Below are 23,394 nucleotides of genomic sequence, written 5' to 3'. Positions count from 1 at the left end.
TCTTTGACTGGTTCCGTTTGTGAAACCTAAATCTCTCAGCTATTACTTGCGGTTTTAGGCACAAGTGATTTTGCAAAATTGCTATAATTTTGTCGAATGTCTTGTTTGCTGGCTTTTCAGGAGTTACTAAGATGCGTAGGAGTTACTAAGTTGTTCTAGCACCCATTAAGCTAAGAAATGTGGAGACTTTCTTTACCTCATCCACATTGCTAGCATTACAATACAGCTCAACCCTCTCGATATATGATTCCCAGTCCTCATTAGCACTATCAAATTCATCAATTTTCCAGACTAAGGCCATCATGTTATTTTTACTTTAGCTTTGCTAGTTGTGCGTCTCTCACTGTGTACTGTGCACTGTAGTCACACACCCTTTCCTAGCCTCTGCAACTGCCTTCTCCATATTGGTTCACTCTTCCCACTCACTGTCTCTCTCCCTTCCTCCGAATTCTGTTGTCTTATACCTGTCAGTGTAGTAGGTGATATTCGCTGACTTCCAGGTCCGTAGTCATCGCCAATTTGTTGTGTCTGTAGAACTAAATATCAAATAAAGGCATGCATTTGGAAAAGTCAGCTGGTATGTTCACTTTGCAGAGAGCAACAAGTCAACGTGCAGGTGTAAGTTATTAGTCAATCATTAGTGCAAAGGGGTGTCATTGCACTAAAAATAAATAGATCCATACATTACACCAGGGTTGGGTGAAGAGCCAATGAGATGGCATCTGCTATGGACCTGATGCACAGGAGTTTCATCACCAACCTCTCAAAACACTTCATCACTGTCGATTTAAGTACTTTTGGATGATTGTCCTTGAAGCAGGTGCCCTTTCTTCTTTAGCACCAGTATAAGTGAAGCCTGTTTGAAGGAGGCAAGTATCTCACACTGCCAAAGCAAGAGTTAAAGATCTCAGTGAAAGCTGCAGCAAGTTGATCAGCACAGGTCTTTAGTACTTGGTCAGGTCTGGGCTGGATGCTTTTCAGGGGTTCACCCTCCTGAAGGCTGCTCGCATATCGGTCCCGGAGACTGAAATAACAGGATAACTGGGGGTTGTGGGAATTCGTGATGATTCTTCCAAGTTTTGACAGTCAAAGTGAGCATTTAAAGCATTGAGCTCATCTTGAAGCGAAGCCCTGTTGCCACTTATGTCGCTTGATTTACGTTATAAGAGGTAATGGCATTCAAGTCTTGCCACAACTCTTGAAAATCCTTCGTTGATTCAAATTCAGTTCAGAATTGCCACTTAGACCATAAGACAAAGGAGCAGGGGTAGGCCATTCAGCCCATCGAGTCTGCTCTGCCATTCCAACATGGCTGATCCACTCAACCGCATACAACTGCCTTCTTGCCATATCCTTTGATGCTCTGGCTGATCAGGAAACTATCAACTTCCGCATTAAGTATACACACAGATGTGGCCTCCACTGCAGTCTGTGACAGAGCACTCCACAGAGTCACCACTCTCTGGCTAAAAAAATTCTTCCTCACCTTTGTTCTAAAGGGTCACCGCTCAATTTTGAGGCTCTGCCCCCTAGTTCTGGATACCACTACCATAGGAAACATCCTCTCCACATCCACGTCCTTTCAACATTCAGTAGATTTCAATGAGATACCCTTGCATTCTTCTAAATTCCAGTGAGTACAGGCCAAAGGCTGCCAAATGCTCTTCATATGTTAACCCCATTCATTCCCAGAATCATCCTCGTGAACCTCCTTTGGACTCTCTCCAATGACAACACATTCTTTCTGAGATATGGGGCCTGAAATTGTTAATAATACTTCAAGTGCAGCCTGATTAGTGTCTTATAAAAGCTCAGCATTATTTCCTTGCTTTTATATTCTATTCTCCTTGAAATAAATGCCAATGTTGCACTTGTCTTTTTTACCACAGCTCAACCTGTAAATTAACCTTCTGGGAGTCTTGCACAAGGACTCCAAAGTCCCTTCTAAACACCTGTTGTTTGAACCTTCTCTCCATTTAGATAATAGTCTGCAATATTGTTCCTTTTACCAAAATGCATTACCTATATTTCCCAACACTATTTCAATGCCACCTTTTTGCCCATTCTTCCAGTCCTGCTGCAATCACATTGCTTCCTCAGGACCACCTGCCTCCCTACCCACCTTCATATCATCCGCAAACTTTACCACAAAGCCATCAATTCCATTATCTAAATCATTGACAAACAAAGTGAAAAGCAGCAGTCCCAATACTGACCCCCTAAGGAACAGCACTAGTCACCAATCAGAAAAGGTCCCTCTTATTTCCACTCACTGTCTCAGCCATTCCGCTATCCATGCCAGTATCTTTCCTGTAATGCCATAGGATTTTATCTTAAGTAGCCTCATGTGTGGCACCTTATCAAACACCTTCTAAAAATCCAAATAAATGATATCCACTGCCTCTTCTTTGTCCACCCTGCTCCACTTAGCCCATGAGATGGCTTTCCAGAGATCGTATTGGACCTCTTGTAATTTCCTTGGTCACTAGACTTGAATGCCTCTGACCTGGCCCTCAGGAGATTGCGGATCTCATGGTTCATCCAGAGCTTCCGGTTGAGGAAGATCCTGAATGACTTTGAGGGGACACACTCGTCTACAATTGTTTTTATAAAGTCTGTGACAACCATGACGTATTCATTCAGATCTACAGATGATTCTTTAACCATGCCCCAGTCCACCGACTCAAAGCAATCCCGTAGCCACTCCTTTGCCTCCTGCGACCATCTCTTTGTTGTCCTAATCTCTGGAGCTTTTCTCTTTAGCCTCTGCCTGTATGCAGGTAGGAGGAGGACAGTCATGATCAGATTTCCCGAAATATGATTTGGGCATGAAACAGTAGGCATTCCCCATCTTAATACAAGTGGTTTAGTATGTTGGGACCTCTGATGCTACAGGTTATATGCTGATGGTAATCGGGCAATAATGCCTTCAAACAAACCTGGCTGAAATCCCAGACTATGATTTGAAATGTGTCGGGATGTATTGTTTCTTGTTTGGAGACGACATCATACAGTATCTCAAGTACTCGATTAGAGTCGGCCACTGGTGATATGTAAAGATTGGTAAGGATCACAGATGAGAACTCTCTAGGTAAACGGGATAGATGCCATTTGATGATACGTATTCAAAGTTGGGGGAATCTTGTTCGACAAAACCACCACATCAGAGCACCACCAAGTTTATCATGAAACACACACCTCCATCTATGCCTTTTCTGAATCAGCAGCTCAGTCGATCCTGTGAATCAAGAAGCCTTCGGGTCTGATAGCCATATCTGGCGTGGTGGGAGTAAGCCATGTCTCAGTCAAACATAAAACACAACAGTCTCTCATTTCCCTCTGATACAGCAATCTTGCTCTTAGGTCCTTAATTTTGCTCTCCAGAGACTGCTCATTTGCCAGCAAGTTGCTGGGTAGAGGGGTGCGTCCATTCCTCTGTGTTTCAGCCTGCCTTGGAGACCTACTCCTCCTGCTTCCGGACATGCCGATGACCTTTGTCCACTTCAAGGTGCCGTACCTGTTTGTTCGAGAGTTAAGTCTGGCTAGTCCATCAGAAGATCATGAAATCTGCAGCTCATTAAGTCAATTCCAGAGATCCAATCAGTGTTGGGAGTAGAGCACTTTGAAAAGGTTACTCGTTGGTCGATGAAGCTTGTATAAAAGGATAACTTCGCGGGTGTTTGAACATTTCAGAGGTTCAATCAGTGTTGGGAGCAGAGCACTTTGAAGAGGTTACTCACAGATTGGCAAAGCTTGTTTCAAAGGAGAGTTTTGAGGGCGTTCGGATGTTACAGAAGTCCAATCAGCATTGGGAGCAGAGCATTGTGAATTAAATAAAAGTACAGAAGGGGCAAGCAGGGCAGCCATTGTTGGGAGTAGCCCAGCAGTGAGAGTTGGAGCTTCAGACTTTGGCTCAAGAAGCTTCAATGAGAAGAGGCAGAGGCCAAAGAAATAAGTTAGAGGATTTGGACTTGGTTGCCCATTGTACAGTGCAGGTAGACATAGCAGTGGAATGCTCCTCTTGTAGGATGTGGGAATTCATGGAACCTTATAGTTTCCCTGATGTCTCCAGCTGCAGGAAGCTCAGCCAACTCCAGCTCATGAAAGACTGCATTAAGGAGCTGGAGATGGATGAACTTAGGATCATCTGGGAGGCAGAGCAATTGATAGATATGACTTTTGAGCAGGTGGTTACACTAAAGTGCAGAATTCAGGGAGTAGATAAGTGAACACTGAGACAGGTAAAGGGAGAAGGAAGTCAGTGGAGGTTCCCCCTATGGCTATTCCCCTCAGCAACAGGTATACGCCTTTGGATACTACTGAGGGGGAACCTATCTGGGCAAGGCAGCAGCAGACACACCAATAGCACTGTGGTTGGCTCTGAGCTTCAGAAGGGTAGAGTGAAGTCAGGCTGAGCAATAGTCATAGGGAACTCGATAGTTAGGAGGACCATTAAGAGATTCTGCGGCAGCAAAAGAGACACCAGGATAGTGTGTTGCCTCCTTGGTGCTAGGATCCAGGATGTCACTGAGTGGTTCCGGAAAATTCTTGAAGGGGAGGGTGAGCAGCTGGAGGTTGTGTTAAGTATTGGTACCAATGAGATAGGCAGGAGAGGGGTAGAGGTCCTATGCAGTAAGTTTAGGGAGTTAGGAAGGAGGCTGAAGAGCAAGACCTCCAAAGTGGTAATCTCTGGATTACTCCTGGATACATGAGCTAGTGAAGGTCAGAAGAGGAAGATAGTGCAGATGAATGAGTGGCTGAGGAGAAGGTGCAAGGGGCAGGGTTTCAAGTTCTTGGATCATTGGAACCTTTTCTGGGGAAGGGGTGACCTGTACAAGTGGGATAGGTTGCACCTGAACTGGAGGAGAACTAATATCCTGGGAGGGAGATTTGCTAATGCTTTGGGGACAGTTTTAATTAGATTTGCAAGGGGGTGGGAACTGAAGTGAAGAAGCAGAGGATGGGATGGTTGGTGCACACGGAGTGACAGCTTGTAGGGAGTTCATGGGAAGGATAGGCAGATGATAGGACAAAGAAGCACTCAGCCAGATGGTTTGAGATGTGTCTCTTTTAATGCAAGGAGTATCATAAGCATGGTGGATGAATTTAGAGCATGGATCGATACATAGAACTATGAAGTCATGGCCATTACAGAGAATTGGATGCCTCAGGGGCAGGAATGGCTGCTGAGTGTGCCAGGCTTTAGATGTTTCAAAAAGGACAGGGAGGAAGGCAAAAACGGTTTAGCACTGCTAATTAGGGATAGTATCACGGCTGCAGAAAAGGAGGAAGTCATGGAGGGAATGTCTACTAAGTCATTGTGGGCGGAAGTCAGAAACAGGAAGGGGGCAATAATACCCCCCCCCCACCCCCACCCAGTAGTAACAGAGACATTGAGGAGCAGATAAGGAGGCAGATTCTGGAATGGCGCAATACTAATAGGATTGTTGTGAATGGGTGATTTTAGCATCTCCTTAGAGCAAGGGTCTAGATGGGGTGGAGTTTGTTAGTTGTGTTCAGGAAGGTTTCTTGACGCTATATGTAGATAAACCAACTAGAAGAGAGGCTGTACTTGATCTGGTATTGAGAAATGAACCTGGTCAAGTGTCAGATCTCTCGGTGGGAGAGCATTTTAGAGGTAGTGATCACAGCTCTATCTCCTTTACCATGATGCTGGGGAGGGATAGGAACAGACAATTTGGGAAAACATTTAATTGGGGTAGGGGGAAATATGATGCTATTAGGCAGGAACTTGTGAACATAAATTGGAAGCAGATGTTCTCAGGGAATTACACAGCAGAAATGTGACAAATGTTCAGGGAAGATTTGCATGGTGTTCTGTATAGGTATATTCCATTGAGGCATGAAAAGGATGGTAGGATTAAAAAAACATGGTGTACAAAGGATGTAGAAAATCTAGTTAAGAAAAGAAAAAGCTTACCAAAGGTTCAAGAAACCAGGTACTGTTAGAGTTCTAGAAAATTTCAAGGGCGCAGGAAGGAGCTCAAGAATGAAATTAGGAGAGCTAGAGGGGGCCATGAGAAGGAAAACCCCAAGGCATCCTACAAATAGGTGAAGAGCAAGAGGATAGGCCGTGTGAGAACAGGACCAATCAGGAGCGAGAGTGGAAACGTGCATGGAGCTGGAGCAGGTAGCGGAGGTACTTAATGAATACTTTGCTTTGGTATTCACCAGTGCAAAGGACCTTGGCAATAAGGGGATGACTTTCAGCGGTCTGAAACATTTGAGTGTGTAGACATTAAGAAAGAGGATGTTCTGGAGCTTTTGAAAGGTATCAAGTTAGATAAGTCACCAGGACTGGACAAGGTATACTCCAAGCTACTGTGGGAAAAATGAGGGAGGAGATTGCTGGGCCTCTGGTGCTGATCTTTGCATCATCAATAGGTACAGAAGTACCACAGGTCTGGAAGGTTGCAAACGTTGTTACCTTGTTCAAGAAAGGGAGTAGAGATAACCAAAGAAATTATAAATAAGTGAGTCTTACTTCAGTCATGGACAAGTTGTTGGAGAAGGTCTTGAGGGGCAGAATTTATGAGCATTTGGAGAGACATAATCTGATTAGGGATAGTCAGCATGGCTTTGTAAAGGGCAGGTCATGCTTTATTCTTTGAGGATGTAACAAAACATACTGATGAAGGTAGAGCAGTAGATGTAGAGGAAGTAGAAGGGTGGGTTAGTAAGTTTACTGATGACACAAAAGTTGGGAGTGTTGTGCATAGTCTGGAGGGTTGTCAGAGGTTACAGCTGGACATGAATTAGATGCAGAACTGGGCTAAAAAGTGGCAGATGGAGTCCAACCCAGATAAATGTGAAGTGGTTCACTTTGGTAGATCAAATTTGAAGACAGAATATAATATTAATGGTAAGACCCTTGGCAGTGTGGAGAATCAGTGAGATCTTGGGGTCCGTGTCCACAGGACACTCAAAGCTGCTGCGTAGGTTGACAGTGTTGTTAAGAAGGTGTATGGTGTGTTGGCCTTCATCAACTGTGGGATTGAGTTCAAGTGCCATGAGGTAATACAGCTATTTAAGACCTTAGTTAGACCCCACTTGGAATACTGTGTTCAATTCTGATCACTTCACTACAGGAAGGATGTGGATACTATGAAGAGAGTGCAGAGGAGATTTACAAGGATGTTGCCTGGATTGGACAGCATGCCTTATGAAAGGCTGAGTGAACTTGGCCTTTTCTTCTTGGAGCAATGGAGGATGAGAGGTAACGATAGAGGTCTATAAGATGACGAGAGGCATCGATCATGTGGACAGCCAGAGGCTTTTTCCCAGGGCTGAAATGGCTAACACGAGGGGGCATAGTTTCAAGGTGCTTGGAAGTAGTTTCAAGGGGATGTCAAAGGTAAGTTTATCACACAGAGAGTGGTGGGTGCGCCGAATGCACTGCCAGCGACGATAGTAGAGGCGGATACAATAGGGTCTTTTAAGAGACTCAGGTAGGTACATGGAGCTTAAAAAATAGAGGGCTATGTGATAGACTAATTCTAGGCAGTTTCTAGAGTAGATTACATGGTTGGCATAACATTATGGGCTGAAGGGCCCGTAATGTGCTGTAGGGTTCTATGTTGCAATTTGAAAGTACATTGCTTAAAGGGAAATTACATGATGCAGACTGCAGTGGTAGTAATTCAAAAGAGGAATATTTAGGTGTATTGTACGTAGTCCATAAAATGTTGCCGTGGTTCACCGACGCTATCTTACAAAGATGATGGATTATGGATCTGTATTCCCAGATCTCACTGCTCAACCGCATTCTATAATTCCCTACTGCTCATTGTGCAAGTCCTACCTGATTGGTCCTCTCAAAGTGCAACACCTCACACTTGTCTGCATTAAATTCCATTTGACATTTTTCAGCCCATTTTTCCAGCTGGTCTAGACCCCGCTGCAAGCTTTGATAATCTTCCTCACTATCCACTACATCCCCCAATCTTGGTGTCAACTGCAAACTTGTTGATCCAGTTTACCACATTATCATCCAGACTGCTGATATACAGTACTGTGCAAAAGTCTAAGGAACATATACTGTATATAGCTAGTGTATTGCACAGAACTTTAGCAATTTTATGTATTGCAATGTACTGCTGCCACAAAAAAAAACAACAAATTTCATGACATATGTGAGTGATGATAAACCTGATTCTGATATGGGTCTCTATTTTGGATTGTGAGTGGGAAAGGGGCAGGGACAGGGGTGGGAGTGGGAAGCACCAGACAGACATTCTGTAATGATCAATAAACTAATTGTTTGGAATCAAATGACCTTGCCTGGTGTCTCAGGGCTGGGTGTGTCTGTACCTATGCCAACCCCTATCCCTGGCACTCCTTCTCTGCTACCTATCCCACACCCCTCCCATGGTGCTCCACTGGTGCCACTCCTAACATTCTTTACTTCTGCCAGATTTACCAACTCTCTCTCCGTTCCACTTTGACAAATACAGTACTATGCAAAAGTCTTAGGTACCATATACAGTCACAGGCCTCCAGTCAGAGAAGCAAACATCTACTACCACTCCCTGCCTTCTCCCCAGCTCACTTTCATCAACTTTCAAGGTAACTTCCTCAAAAAATTCTTTAAGATTGGTTATACACGACCTACTATGCACAAAGACATGTTGACTATTCCCGAATCAGTCCTTGTCTATACAAATACTTATATATCCAATCCCTTAGAATACCTTCCAATAACTTACTGATGTCAAACTCAACACCTGATTTCCTAGCTAATTCCTAGAGCCTTTCTTAAATAACACAGCAATGTTAGCTATCCTCCAATCCTTTGGCACCTCACCTGTGTCTAAAGACATTCTCAATATCTCTGCTAGGTCCCCTGCAATTTCTTCACTAGCTTCTCACAGGGTCTAAGAGAACACCCTGTCAAGCCCTGGGGATTTATTCACCCTAATTTGCCTCAAGACAGCAAATATTTCCTCCTCTGTAATTTGAAAATATGTTCCATTAACTCTCTGGTACTTTGTCTCACTTCTATAGACTCTGTGTCCATCTCCTGAGTAAGTACAGATGCAAAAAAAATAATTTAAGGTCTTCCCTATCTCTTTCAGCTCCATGCATAAATGATCACTCTGATCTTTCTGAGGACCAATTTTGTCCCTTGCTATCCCTACTCTTTTGCTTTTAATATATCTGTAGAAGCCCTTGGTGCATGGCCAAGTGGTTAAGGTGTTCATCTAGTGATTTGAAGGTAGCTAGTTCGAGCCTTGGCTGAGGCAGCGTGGTGTCCTTGAGCAAGGCACTTAACCACACATTGCTCTGCGACGACACCGGTGCCAGGCTGTATGGGTCCTAATGCCCTTCCCTTGGACAACATTGGTGGTGTGGAGAGAGGAGACTTGCAGCATGGGCAACTGCTGGTCTTCCATACAACCTTGCCCAGGCCTGCGCCCTGGAAACCTTCCAAGGCGCAAATTCACGATCTCATGAGACTAACCGATGCTGATAAGAAGCCCTTGGAATTCTCCTTCATCCTGTCAGGTACAGCAACCTAGTGCATTCTTTTAGCCCTCCTGATTTCCTTTTAAGTGTTCTTTTGTATTACTTATACTCAAGTACCTCATTTACTTCTTCCTGCCTATACACGTCCTTTTTTTTCTGAACCAGGGCCTCAATATCTCTCAAAAACCAAGATTCCCTTAACCTGTTATCCTTGCCTTTTATTCTGACAGGAATATAAAAACTCTTTCTGTATTCCTAAAATTTCACTTTTGAAGGCTCCCATTTACCAAGTTTATCTTTGCCAGAAAGCAACCTGGCCTAATCCACTACTGTCAGATCCTTTCTGATACCATCAAACCTGGCCTTTCTCCAATTTAGAATCTCAGCTCCCAGGACCAGACCTATCCTTCTCCATAATTATCCTGAAACTTATAGCATTATGATCACTAGATGCAAAGTATGCCCCTACATAAACTTCTGTTACCTGCCCAGTTTCTTTCCCTAATAGATCTATTATCACACTCTATCTGGTTGGGATCTAAATGTACTAAATAAGGAAACTTTCCTGAACACATTTGACAAACTATCTCATCCAATTCAATTCAAGTTTAATTGTCATTCAATCATACATGAATACTTATGAATACAGCTAAATGAAACAGCGTTACTCCAGGGTTAAGGTGAAAAACACAGTACCAACAGTCACACACAGCACAAAGCACACACAAGACAGCAAGCACAAATTGTATCGACCCTTCAGTCCATTGAAATCTTTAGTTGACCACAACAGAGCTTGTCTTCTGCTGACCACCCTCTATCCTGGTGGCTGTAAAACAAGTGACCCTGCGGCTTGACGCAGAGTCGATTCAGTGCTCCCAAAACCTGCAGAGAACAGAGCTCGTCTTCTGCCAAGCAAAACACTGGAAGGGCAGCACCGACTCGGTCCTGGATGCCGCACCACTCCATCCCTGGTAGAGCGCACTGGCTTCAATGCCCCTCTCCTGGCAGCTGCAAAAAGGCAACATCATGGCTTGAGGCTGAGTCCTTGTTATGACCGAGGTCCTGAAGCTGCCCACTATCTGCCCTGCTCTTAGCCAATAAATCAGCGAATCAAAATTGTGGCATATCCGATCAACAAAGTCCAAAAGGGTCTTGTGATCACAAGAAAAGTGACCATGATGGCCACTCACTGTTAGATTATAAGCCTCCATTGTCTCAGGCAGAAGCACATTGCACATCTCCTTCATTTTCTCCTCCTGTGAGCAACTCACTGAGGTGTAGACCTGCAGTACTTTAAGTTCTTGATATATAACAGGACCTTGCAATCATTAGAAATACATTTAAATAGGGCAGTAGCACTTTTTATTGACCCTGTAGAAGCCACTGAGACTGAATGCGCCATCATCTTATCAGAAGTTGAATTGAATTGGTGTTGCCGTTTACTCAATTTTTTCCCCATGGGGGGGGGTGATGTTCATGTTGCTGTTTGCATGAACTTGTTTCGCTTAGGTTGGGTTGATGTTTTTCTTTGAACTACTCCATGTTTTTTTTTGTTTCGTGGCTATCTGGAGAAGACGAAACTCAGAGTTGTATACTACATACATTGATAATAAATGAACCTATGAGTAGTATAGCACAAGAACAGACACTTCAGCCCACAATGTTGTGCTGAACCAGTTAAATTAGTAATTGAATGGCCAACTGTACTAATCTCTTTTGCCTACACAGTGTCCATATCCATCTATTTTCTTCACATTCATGGGCTATATAAATGAGTCTTATTCATGAGCCTTAAAAGTCCCCAGTAAATGTGCCTCTACCATCACCACAGGCAGTGCATTTCAGGCACCCACCACTCTCTGTATAAAAATATGCCCCTTATATGTCCTTTAAAATGAGCCCTTCTGACCCTAAAAGCAATTCCTTTGGCATTAGACATGTCAACCCTGGGAAAAGGATGCTGTCTGCCTACTCTATCTATCCCTCTCATAATCTTATAAACCTTTATCAGATCTCCCCTCAGCCTCTGCCACTCCAGAGAAAACAATCTAAGTTTGTCCAACCTCTCGTTATAGCATATGCCCTCTAATCCAGGCAGCATCCAAGTAAATCTCTTCTGAACTCTGAAAAATCACAAGCTCATGTAAAATTTTGGAACGAATGATAAACATTAAATTTAACTTTTAAATGAACAATGCATAAATATACAGCACTTAAATTCTCCCTTGCATGTCTGGGAGTGGTGAGAAAGCAAATTAACCATTTAATTTAATATGAATGTACAATGTTATATAAAGCCCATACACTTTCTTAACACATACATTACTTTTCCCCAGCATAAAAGTCAAATATAATAAAAGCTTTTCATAAATGTGTGTTGTAGAACAGAGAACTCTTGAAAATACAGTAGCTATTACATTTATAGTTCTTATACTGCAACTTTAACCTAAAAATTTCAAAGTACTAAATACTTACAGTGTAGCCAAGAATTTTTTCAGCTGTACTTCCTGTTAAGTTACATGACGGAAGAGTGCCTGTGTGGTCAGACACATCCACCCAGAATTCAAAATTGGTAATGATACTTGAAGAGTTCATTGCGCCAAATGAACAAGAGGGATTTGTACATATGTTTGAACCAATATCGATCAAAAATCTGCACCTACCACTACAATAAACATAAAATTAATGTATTTTAAAATTCTCATTGAACGTTTTTGGAACTTTGTAATTAGTACATCTTCAGATATTTACACTTTTTTAAATCACTATTATCCTCAGCCACTTCTGGTTTCCCTTTCTTACCTTAAATAAATTTTAATGGTATTAAAAAAAATGCAACTCTACATTACTAAGAGTTTACTCTTTTTCATACAGATTGAGGTTAACTTAAAAAGCATTGAATCGCTACCATAAAAACAACTGAACATAGTAGCATAACGAAGGAATATACACTCAATAACCACTTTAACACGTGTATGCCTGCTCATTAATGCAAATATCTAATCAGCCAATCACGTGGCAGCAACTCAATGTTTGCAGAAATGGTCAAGAGGAACAGCTGTAAGACCAAACATCAAACTGGGAAAAAGTTGTGATCTAAGTGATTTTGACTGTGAAATAATTGTTGATGCCAGATGGGATAGTTTGAGCATCTCAGAAACTGTTGATCTCCTGAGATTTTCACACACAACGATCTCTAGAGTTTAGATAATAGTGCATAAAAAGCACCCAGTGAGCAGCAGTTCTGTTTGAGAACTTGTTAATGAGAGAGGTCAAAGGAGAATCATCATATTGGTTCAAGCTGACAAGAAGGGGACAGTACTTCAAATAACCACACGGTACAACAGCGGTGTGCTGAAGAGCATCTCTGAATGCACAATACATCAAACATTGAAGTAGACGGGCTACAGCAGCAGAAGAACATGAACATACATTCAGTGGCCACTTTATTAGGTACAGGAAGTATCCCTCTACTGAATTGGTTTGCATTGTTAAACAACAGAAAGTACCTAAGTGGCTACTGAGTGTTTATTTAAATTGAAGAGTAAAGGAAACAGGGAAAAGAGTAAGGAGATAGCACGGAAATCACTGCCCTTCAGGTAGCTGTATGAACTAGATGGGTCCCTTTGTAATTCACGTCAATTCTAAAAAAAAAAAAAATTGTTTGCAGGATACAAATGTTATTATAAAATTCTGGCATCTATAGTCCACCTCTATCTGCCTTTGAGGCAGTTGTGCACTAATGCTTTGGTGAGTACATAATCACGTATAAAGATAACTTATTCCCTAACCTGAAAGACGATAGTGAACCATAAGGTAACCTCAGTTAAATTTAATTTCTTAAGCATCCAAGTTAGTTTACAAACTCTGGAATGATGCTCAAGAACTCTGATAGTCCAATATTATACAACCTTACCTGAAATTCTATGATTTAAAAATGCAAACTGATTCTGTAGAAGGATACATCCTGTAACATGAAAATGTGAACTATGCCTGAGGCAAGCAAAGACTCAGAATCAAAGAGCTAGCAAGATCTTCCAGAATGTTTTCTCTAGAAATCTACTGACAGAAACTATTACTCCCCACTATGTACAAAGCTATATACTTAGATTATTACGAAACCCACAAAAATGTACCTCTGACTCTGATGAATAAATTTACGATTAAATAAAAGTATTATTCTTACCATCTGGATTTTATTATCTTTGAATTGTCAGAATCAACATTAAACATTGTAATGTAAGCATACATAATTCCGTAAACAGGTTCTGATTTGCCACCGTGGTCTATAGCTTTATTTTTGAATTGCTGCACTGTGAACACATCCACAATAGAATTTACTGGAAAGATACAATGAAAATATGTAAAGCGTGGGTTCAGTAGTTTCAAACCGTAATAAATTATTCCCTGCTACATAAATGAAATATGTAAAAAGGAAAAGTGTCAGCTGTCCACTTAATTTACTCCAAAGGTGAAATAAAAACTTGTGATTTTTTCTGTTATGTACAGCAAGAAATCTTTTGATAAAATAGGGAATTAATGATTTTGCTTTGATAAATGGATTTTGATAATCTGGTACAACCTCTGAATGGAATTAGGCCCGTCTCAAAAAGATTGGTGTTACTTATTGACAAAAAACTTCTAATATTTTAATAAGGGATACATGTTAGAAGCTTTCACCTCGGCTGGCGTCAACATCACAATAATTCAAGTTCAATTTTAATTGTCATTCAACCAATATGAATACCCATGAATACACCCAAATGAAACAGTGTTACTCCAGGGTCAAGGTGCAAAACATAGTACCAACAGTCACACAGCACATACAAGATAGCAAGCACATATTAGATATCAGCAAAATACAGTCACATAAACAAATATAGTCCAAGTAGTCCCTGAGTCCAGGAATGTTGCAGCAGTCACCAGTCAAACACAAAATAGCTTGTTTTCTGCCGAACAAACAGTGGGGGACAGCACTGACTCCTGCTTGGACGCTGTACCACACCACCTCCAGTGGAGTGCACCAACTGCGACGTCTATTTCCTAGGAGGCTGTAAACAGGTAACACTGCGGCTCGAAACCTAGTCCTCGCTACGACTGAGACCACACAGCTCCCTCGCCATCTGATAATAAATCAATGAATCGTACTTGTAGCATTCCACATTAACAATGTTCAACAGGGTCTTGCAATCACAAGAAAGGCGACTAAGATGATCTCTTGCTGTTAGATTGCACACAACCTTTGTGCACTAAGTCCTCCGATGCCTTTCTGCTGCAGGGAGCATGTTTGCACCAAGTCCAACTCCTTCAGTTTCTCCACCAACGAGCAACCCGCTGATGGGGATACCCCTGCAGTACATTAAATTCTTAACATCCAGCAGGTCTTAAGAAATACATTTAAAAAAGACAATAACATTTTTGGTTGACCCCATAGAAGTTGCTACGTTTGAACACACAGCCATCTTACTGGAAGTGCTGCATACAGAAATTAGCCAATGCCATTCTTAAATGCGACTGTAGTTGGGCAAGCTCAAACCGATCAGTTTACCACAGCTGTACTCCCTAAGATGACAATGTTTCAGCAGGTCACAAATGACATCTGTAGACACTTTCTCGTTCCTTCACATTTATAGTTTTTCATTGTACTGATTTAAAACATGAACTCACTGGTTTTGCTACTTTACTCATCAGTTACCATAACTTTTGATAAATCCAAATTTATTTGAATCTCAGAAGGGGTCATGAGAAGGCCTTGACAAGCAGGATTAAAAAAACCCCAAGGCATTCTACAAGTATGTGAAGAGCAAGAGGATAAGATATGAGCGAATAGGACCAATCAAGTGTGACAGTGGAAAAGTATGTATGGAACTGGAGGAGATAGCAGAGGTACTTAATGAATACTTGGCTTCAGCATTCACTATGGAAAAAGGCCTTGGCGATTATAGGGATGATTTACAACAGATTGAAAAGCTTGAGCATATAGACATTAAGAAAGAGGATGTGCTGGAGCTTTTGGAAAGCATCAAGTTGGATAAGTCTCTGGGACCAGAAAAGATGAACCCCAGGCTACTGTGGTAGGCGATGGAGGAGATTGCTGAGCCACTAGCAATGATCTTTGCATCATCAATGGAGACAGGAGAGGTTCCGGAGGGTTAGAGGGTTGCAGATGTTGTTCCCTTATCAAGAAAGGGAGGAGAGATAGCCCAGGAAATTATAGACCAGTGAGTCTTACTTCAGTGTTTGGTAAGTTGGTGGAAAAGATCCTGAGGGGCAGGATTTATGAACATTTGGAGAGGCATAATATGATTAGGAATAGTCAGCATGGCTTTGTCAAAGGCAGGTTGTGCCTTACGAGCTTGAATGAATTTTTTTTGAGGATGTGACTAAACGTGTTGATGAAGGTAGAGCAATAGATGTAGTGTACATGGATTTCAGCAAGGCATTTGATAAGGTATCCCATACAGGGCTTATTGAGAAAGTAAGGTGGCATGGGATCCAAGGGGACCTTGCTTTGTGGATCCAGAACTGGCTTGCCAACAGAAGGCAAAGAGTGGTTGTAGAGGGTCATATTCTGCATGGAGGTGGGTGACCAGTTGTGTGCCTTAAGGATCTGTTCTGGGACCCCTTCTCTTCATGATTTTTATAAATGACCTGGATGAAGAAGTGGAGGGATGGATTAGTAAATTTGCTGATGACACAAAGGTTGGGGGTGTTGTGGATAATGTGGAGGGCTGTCAGAGGTTATAGAGGGACAGCAATAGGATGCAAAACTGGGCTGAGAAATGGCAGATGGAGTTCAACCCAAATAAGTGTGAGGTGGTTCATTTTGGTAGGTCAAACATGATGGCAGAATATAGTATTAATGGTAAGACTTTTGTTATTGTGGAGGATCAGAGGGATCTTAGGGTCCGAGTCCATAGGACACTCAAAGCTGCTGCGCAGGTTGACTCTGTGGTTCAGAAGGCACATGGTGCATTGGCCTTCATCAACCATGGGATTGAGTTTAAAAGCTGAATGGTAATGTTATAGCTATATAGGACGCCGGTCAGACCCCACTTGGAGTACTGTGCTCAGTTCTGGCCATCTCACTATAGGAAGGATGTGGAAACTATAGAAAAGGTGCAGAGGAGATTTACAAGGATGTTGCCTGGATTGGGGAGCATGCCTAATGAGAATAGGTTGAGTGAACTTGGCCTTTTCTCCTTGGAGCGGTGGAGAATGAGAGGTGACCTGATAGAGATGTACAAGATGATGAGAGACATTGATCATGTGGATAGTCAAGAGGCTTTTTCCCAGGGTTGAAATGGCTAACACGAGAGGGCACAGTTTTAGGGTGCTTGGAAGAAGGTACAGTGGAGATGTCAGGGGTAATTTTTTTTTTAAAAAATGAAGCAAGTGGTGAGTGCATGGAATGGGCTGCCAGTGACAGTGGTGGAGGTGAATACGATAGGGTCTTTTAAGAGACTCCTGGATAGGTACATGGACCTTCAAACAATAGAGCTATGGGTAACCCTAGGTAATTTCTAAAGTAAGTACATGTTTGGTACAGCATTGTGGGCCGAAGAACCTGTATTGTGCTGTAGGTTTTCTATGTTTCTATTTTTACCCAATCAGGTTGTAGCCTAGATTTAAGTTTTCAGTGGAATTGTGTCCTTCTTCAGAGGAACACTGAGTAACTAATCAATGAGCTAATCAAAGTTTAATTAATTCGTACCATAACCTCTCTACAATAGTGATTCAGCCAATGAAGTCAAGTATCCTGTTTAGCTTCTTTAACACATTCATTTATGCCATTACATTCAAGTATCCTCAGATTTATAAACAAATTTCCTCTGTTCTTTAACACAGCCTGAGGTCTTGACATTCATTAAATATGTCCTACCCTTTGCTTAAGAGAGTTTGCCACCTAGTGAAGCACCTCACAATTATCAGGATTAAGTATTTTTCCTGTCTTTGGTCTACCGATTTTACCTTCCGGACAATATCATTCTTTTCCTGTAATATTACCCTCCTCACTATCGCCAACACCAAAAACTTTGTATCATCTGCAAGCTTTCCAATTATACCTCTGTATTTTGTTATTTCTCATTTTCCCGACTACATAGGACATAAATCTGTTCAACTGTTCAAATCAACCTCATCCCCCCACTTGTTTCCATGTAGACTATTCTTTATCTGTCAATCAACTCCACCCTGATTTTTCCTCACCTACACTATCTACACTCAGTAATTTACAGAAACCAATTCCCCTATCAACTAGCAATTCTTTAGGATATGAGAGGAAACTGGGCACTGAAGGGAAACTCAGGGAGAACATGTAAACTCCACAGACAAACAACACCAGAGTCCAAAATTGAAGCCAAGTTAATAGTTGTGAGATAATTGTGCCACAGTGCTTCTCATTAAAAAGTCCCAAACATTTTATCAGATAAACATTGAATCATCATTAACTTGTTTTCCATAATCATTTCTACTTGACTGTACAATATTAGAGGACATATCATATTTTGTTTGATATACGATGACTTTGATGCTCTTCAAAGAAATAAATGCTGCATAGAATGACAAATGCTCTGGTGGCAAAGTTAAAACTTAGTTAAGACTGTTTAAAATTGTGAAGTTGATTAAAAAATGCTTCTTAGAATATAAAAATTTTCTAATCTTGAAATCTTAGCTAATATTTTAAATGAAGATTTTACTTTATATGTGGAAGAATTGATAAGCTATGCTTATTAGTTAGGTAAAGCAAGTAATGTAACTTGTTTTATACATTTTTTAGCCAACAAATAATGTAATAACTAAATTATACTTAAAATATAAAACTCAGAGACTTACAGTTTATTAACTCATTAATCTGTTCAGGATCTTCATCATCATTTCCTGCATGATCTTTGGCAAAATTGAACAACAGATTGGCCTCCTTTGTGTCTTTACATTCCCAGAGCATTAAGACAAAATTCTGCATTAATACATATAATTATCTAATTATTCTAAAAATTAAATTTAAATCTTTTCTCATCAATCGATGAAGATTTTGATTATACAATAGTTGATAATTTAATTCAATCAACACACATAGGTATAAACATAATCTTCTAATTTCTTGATGAAACAATGCAGAATGATGGTAGCTGATTGAATAATCAGCTAGAAATTTATTATCTGCCTTATTCAACTAGTATGGTTAGCAGATAATGGATACTTTCGTTATGAAAAGTTCAGGATTCACATGTTGAACTTCAGGAAGTACACCTTACCATTATATCCACACGTTCACTCCTCCAGCTACCTTCTAGAAACATAGAGAATAGATGCAGGAGTAGGCCATTCGGCCCTTCGAGCCTGCACCGCCATTCAGTATGATCATGGCTGATCATCCAACTCAGAACCCTGCACCAGCCTTCCCTCCATACCCCCTGATCCCTTTAGCCACAAGGGCCATATCTAACTCCCTCTTAAATATAGCCAATGAACTGGCCTCAACTGTTTCCTGTGGCAGAGAATTCCACAGATTCACCACTCTCTGTGTGAAGGAGTTTTTCCTAATCTCGGTCCTAAAAGGCTTCCCCTTTATCCTCAAACTGTGACCCCTCGTTCTGGATTTCCCCAACATCGGGAACCATCTTCCTGCATCTAGCCTGTCCAATCACTTTAGGATTTTATACGTTTCAATAAGATCCCCCCTCAATCTTCTAAATTCCAACGAGTATAAGCCTAGTTCATCCAGTCTTTCATCATATGAAAGTCCTGCCATCCCAGGAATCAATCTGGTGAACCTTCTTTGTACTCCCTCTATGGCAAGGATGTCTTTCCTCAGATTAGGGGACCAAAACTGCACACAATACTCCAGGTGTGGTCTCACTAAGGCCTTGTACAACTGCAGTAGTACCTCCCTGCTCCTGTACTCCAATCCTCTTGCTATAAATGCCAGCATACCACTCGCCTTTTTCACCGCCTGCTGTACCTGCATGCCCACTTTCAATGACTGGTGTATAATGACACCCAGGCCTCGTTGCACCTCCCCTTTTCCTAATTGGCCACCATTCAGATAACAATCTGTTTTCCTGTTTTTGCCACCAAAGTGGATAACCCCACATTTATCCACATTAAATTGCATCTACCATGAATTTGCCCAGTCACCTAACCTATCCAAGTCACCCTGCATCCTCCTCACAGCTAACACTGCCGCCCAGCTTTGTGTCATCCTCAAACTTAGAGATGCTGCATTTAATTCCCTCATCCAAGTCATTAATATATATTGTAAACAACTGGGGTCCCAGCACTGAGCCTTGCGGTACCCCACTGGTCACTGCCTGTCATTCTGAAAAAGTCCCGTTTATTCCCACTCTTTGCTTCCTGTCTGTCAACCAATTCTCTATCCACATCAATACCTTACCCCCCATACCATGTGCTTTAAGTTTGCACACTGATTTCCTGTGTGGGACCTTGTCAAAAGCCTTTTGAAAATCCAAATATACCACATCCACTGGTTCTCCCCTATCCACTCTACTAGTTACATCCTCAAAAAATTCTATGAGATTCGTCAGACATGATTTTCCTTCACAAATCCATGCTGACTTTGTCCGATGATTTCACCGCTTTCCAAATGTGCTGTTATCACATCTTTGATAACTGACTCCAGCAGTTTCCCCACCACCGATGTTAGGCTAACTGGTCTATAATTCCTGGTTTCTCTCTCCCTCCTTTTTTAAAAAGTGGGGTTACATTAGCCACCCTCCAATCCTCAGGAACTAGTCCAGAATCTAAAGAGTTTTGAAAAATTATCACTAATGCATCCACATATTTCTTGGGCTACTTCCTTAAGTACTCTGGGATGCAGACCATCTGGCCCTGGGGATTTATCTGCCTTTAATCCCTTCAATTTACCTAACACCACTTCCCTACTAACATGTATTTCCCTCAGTTCCTCCATCTCACCGGACCCTCTGTCCCCTACTCTTTGCGGAAGATTATTTATGTCCTCCTTAGTGAAGACTACTAAAGGAAAACCAGATTACCACCCATCTCTTTGAACAGAATTCTTCTGCTCTGTCACAAAAGTAGTGGTGTGCACTTAGCAGGCAAATATCTGCTTCCACTTCCTGATATAATCCAGAAGTACTACAGAAGGACTGTGACCCTTGCCTATTTAGTTAATATGTTAAGGTGATCTGATTTAGTAGGTTCAACAACCTCTGAAAAGGCCACCTACCTGTGCTGCATTTTCATTGATTCTATTGTGTTTCAACTGTGCAAAACAGATTTCAGATACTCAATTTTTTGGTTTTGACACTAAAGCTTTTAAAAAGAAACTTACCAGGATTTGTTGTAATGATAGTTTTAGCAATCACTGTGGCAGTCATGCTGTTGCGAAAATTATCAAAGTTGACTCGTACATCAGCTATGAAGAGTACTGCACAAGATAAAAAACATTTAACTTATAAAAAGTGGTAAGGCATTCTGCAGGATAAGGTAGATATACTTCAATCAAATTAGTATATACTGTACCTGTTTCCCGGGGTATCCATGTCTGTGCAAGTTGTATAGATTCATTATCCCAGCTGACAGAATCACAAATATAGTCAGTTAGATATTGAACAGGTAACTGAATGTTTATATTTGTGAAAGCTATGTTTTCTTTCATGTTCCAGAACTATTAGACTTGATGTTTTAAATATTGAGTTGAAATATTATCCTAAATTCTCACAGTAATTATTCTTACGTTCAATAGGAGTTGTACAAAAATTTTCAAAGTTGTATGGCAACAAAGTATCAAAAGTACAGGAAACTTGAAATAAAACCAAAAAAACTGCAAAACAATCAGACATAAATACTCCACAGTAGTATTAAAATTGGACAGGGTGCTAATCAGGTATCAAATAGATACCATGTCCAGTTCTGCTTGGAGTAATGTGAAATAATGTAACTATGAGGTTCACTGCTATTAGCAGAGGATACAAAGGATTAAATTTATAGGGGAGGATTTTTCAACCCCAAGGGGGTGTTAAGAGAGGGTATTCACAGAACAAGGTAAAGAGTTAATGAGACAAATAATAAGTATTATATAACACTACGTAGTGGGACAGAAGGACAAAAGCACACATGAAAATTAAGAATTTTTAAGTACTTTGTGTAATTGATAAATACTGGAATGATTGTCAGCAGTAATAGTACTGAGTATTCATCTCTGTGAGATTAATAGCCTGAAATGAAATAGATTTTTATAACCCATTCTAATCATTATGATTCAAGATCAGAAGCTTCCAAACTCATAAATTTACCGAAACATTTACATATATACTGACCAGTTCATTAAGAATGAAGGTACAGTTTCATCAAATAGTTTTACTTCACAACGTTGTCCCTTTCTTTTGTCAGCTGTGGTAAAAAGCTTCTGCTCCCCTACCTTAAACAAAAGTATTTTGCTAAATGTTAAACTGATATAATGTCATATACTCCAATATAAACATCAAGAAATTAATATCAAAATGATATTCTTTGAAGGTTCAATCTTATTTTACTTTAACGTATTTCCTGAGGCTTTGCTTAAAACCAAGATTAATTTATTATATCACAGCAATAAATACATCAATTATTGATATGTAAATATGCTTAGACAAGCTCCTTAGTTCAGAAACAGTTGACAGGATGAGTTCTCCCTTTGCTGCTTCTTCTGATTTATGAAGTGCAGCTAAAGTAGATGTGGATACATAGAAAGAGTTCCAATTGAAAAAGGAATGTAACTAGACACTAAAAAACACAGGTTAGTTAGAACTGGGAGAAACTGTGCAGCTTAAAATAATATCTGAATAAAAATGGAAGTTAATTGTAAACATAATTTGTCCTTGGTTGTCTGCACTAACTGTCCTACTTATAGGGTAACAATCTGCTGGAGAATATTATGAGGTCGAGTAGCTTCCAAATGGAAGAGCCAAGCAAGCTCCTTGAATACATGCCAATCATGAGAAATCTCTTGCTATAGTTGTGCACTTATTGTCCAACTTTATGTTCCCATGGGGATCATGAAACACCATGCAAATACACCATATTATTCCTGTAAGTTTAGGGAACTATGAAATAGTCACAATCCATGTTCTTATTCTCTTTGCTGATCACTGTTCAGTCAAACTCTTTGACTTGAGTAAGACCATCAGTAGCCTTTCTAATGCTACAATGTGCAGCAAAATGAAATATATATAGGATCATCAATCACCACCATTTGGGATGATGTGGTGGCTGGCATGAGCAGAGTGATAGTGACATTGATTTTTTACAGGTGGACTAGTTTGGTCATTGGAGCATGGCCATATTAGGAAAACTTCCCTTGCAGATACATTGCTCCTCAGGGAATTGAAAGTAAGAGCACAGAATTCAGACCAGCTTTTGTTTCTTCTATAACAGGATTCCCAACCTGGGGTACATGGATTCCTCGGTTAATGATAGAGGTCAATGATATAAAAATTAAAATTGGACAGGGTGCTAATAAGGTATCAGATAGATATCATGTTCAGTTCTGCTTGGAGTGATGTGATTAATCATAGAAGTTTTCAGGTATAAGACATGCAGAGAGTAACTATGAGGTTCACTGCTAGTATCAGAGGATACAAGCAGTGGAAACCCCTGTTATATATGGTTTATGGCAATGTCGACTCTGTTCCACTGCCTCTCCAACAGGACCATCAAAGAATCACTCAAAGAGGTAATTATTTGAAAATCATAAACACAAGAGATTTTTCAGATGCTAGAAATCCTGAGCAACATACAAAGTGCTGAAGAATCTGAAAAAGTCAGTAACTATCGAGGGGAATAAACAGTCAATGTTTCAAGCCGAGATCCTTCATCAGGACCAATGAAAGGTCTTGGTCTGAAAATGACTGCTTTGTCCTCTCCAAGATGTTGCCTGACTTT

The 23,394-nt window shown here is 40.9% G+C and overlaps 1 protein-coding gene across 1 annotated transcript in view; it reads right to left on the bottom strand.

Moving 5' to 3' along the window:
- Positions 1–23,394, bottom strand: part of meiob (meiosis specific with OB-fold) — a 55,463-nt gene that overhangs the window by 14,850 nt on the left and 17,219 nt on the right. Inside the window, exons 6-11 of the mRNA XM_072267307.1 lie at positions 21,792–21,892; positions 20,995–21,047; positions 20,804–20,899; positions 18,322–18,414; positions 13,673–13,826; positions 11,962–12,151 (exon numbers count right to left, since the gene is read on the bottom strand). Coding sequence (XP_072123408.1) covers positions 11,962–12,151; positions 13,673–13,826; positions 18,322–18,414; positions 20,804–20,899; positions 20,995–21,047; positions 21,792–21,892 — 687 coding nt within the window. The remainder of the gene's footprint in view (positions 1–11,961; positions 12,152–13,672; positions 13,827–18,321; positions 18,415–20,803; positions 20,900–20,994; positions 21,048–21,791; positions 21,893–23,394) is intronic.

The sequence above is a fragment of the Mobula birostris genome, chromosome 9, assembly GCF_030028105.1.
Source record: "Mobula birostris isolate sMobBir1 chromosome 9, sMobBir1.hap1, whole genome shotgun sequence".
Lineage (NCBI taxonomy): Eukaryota > Metazoa > Chordata > Chondrichthyes > Myliobatiformes > Myliobatidae > Mobula > Mobula birostris.
The sequence above is the reverse complement of the archived record's forward strand: the minus strand, read 5'-3'. Positions and strand labels throughout refer to the sequence as shown.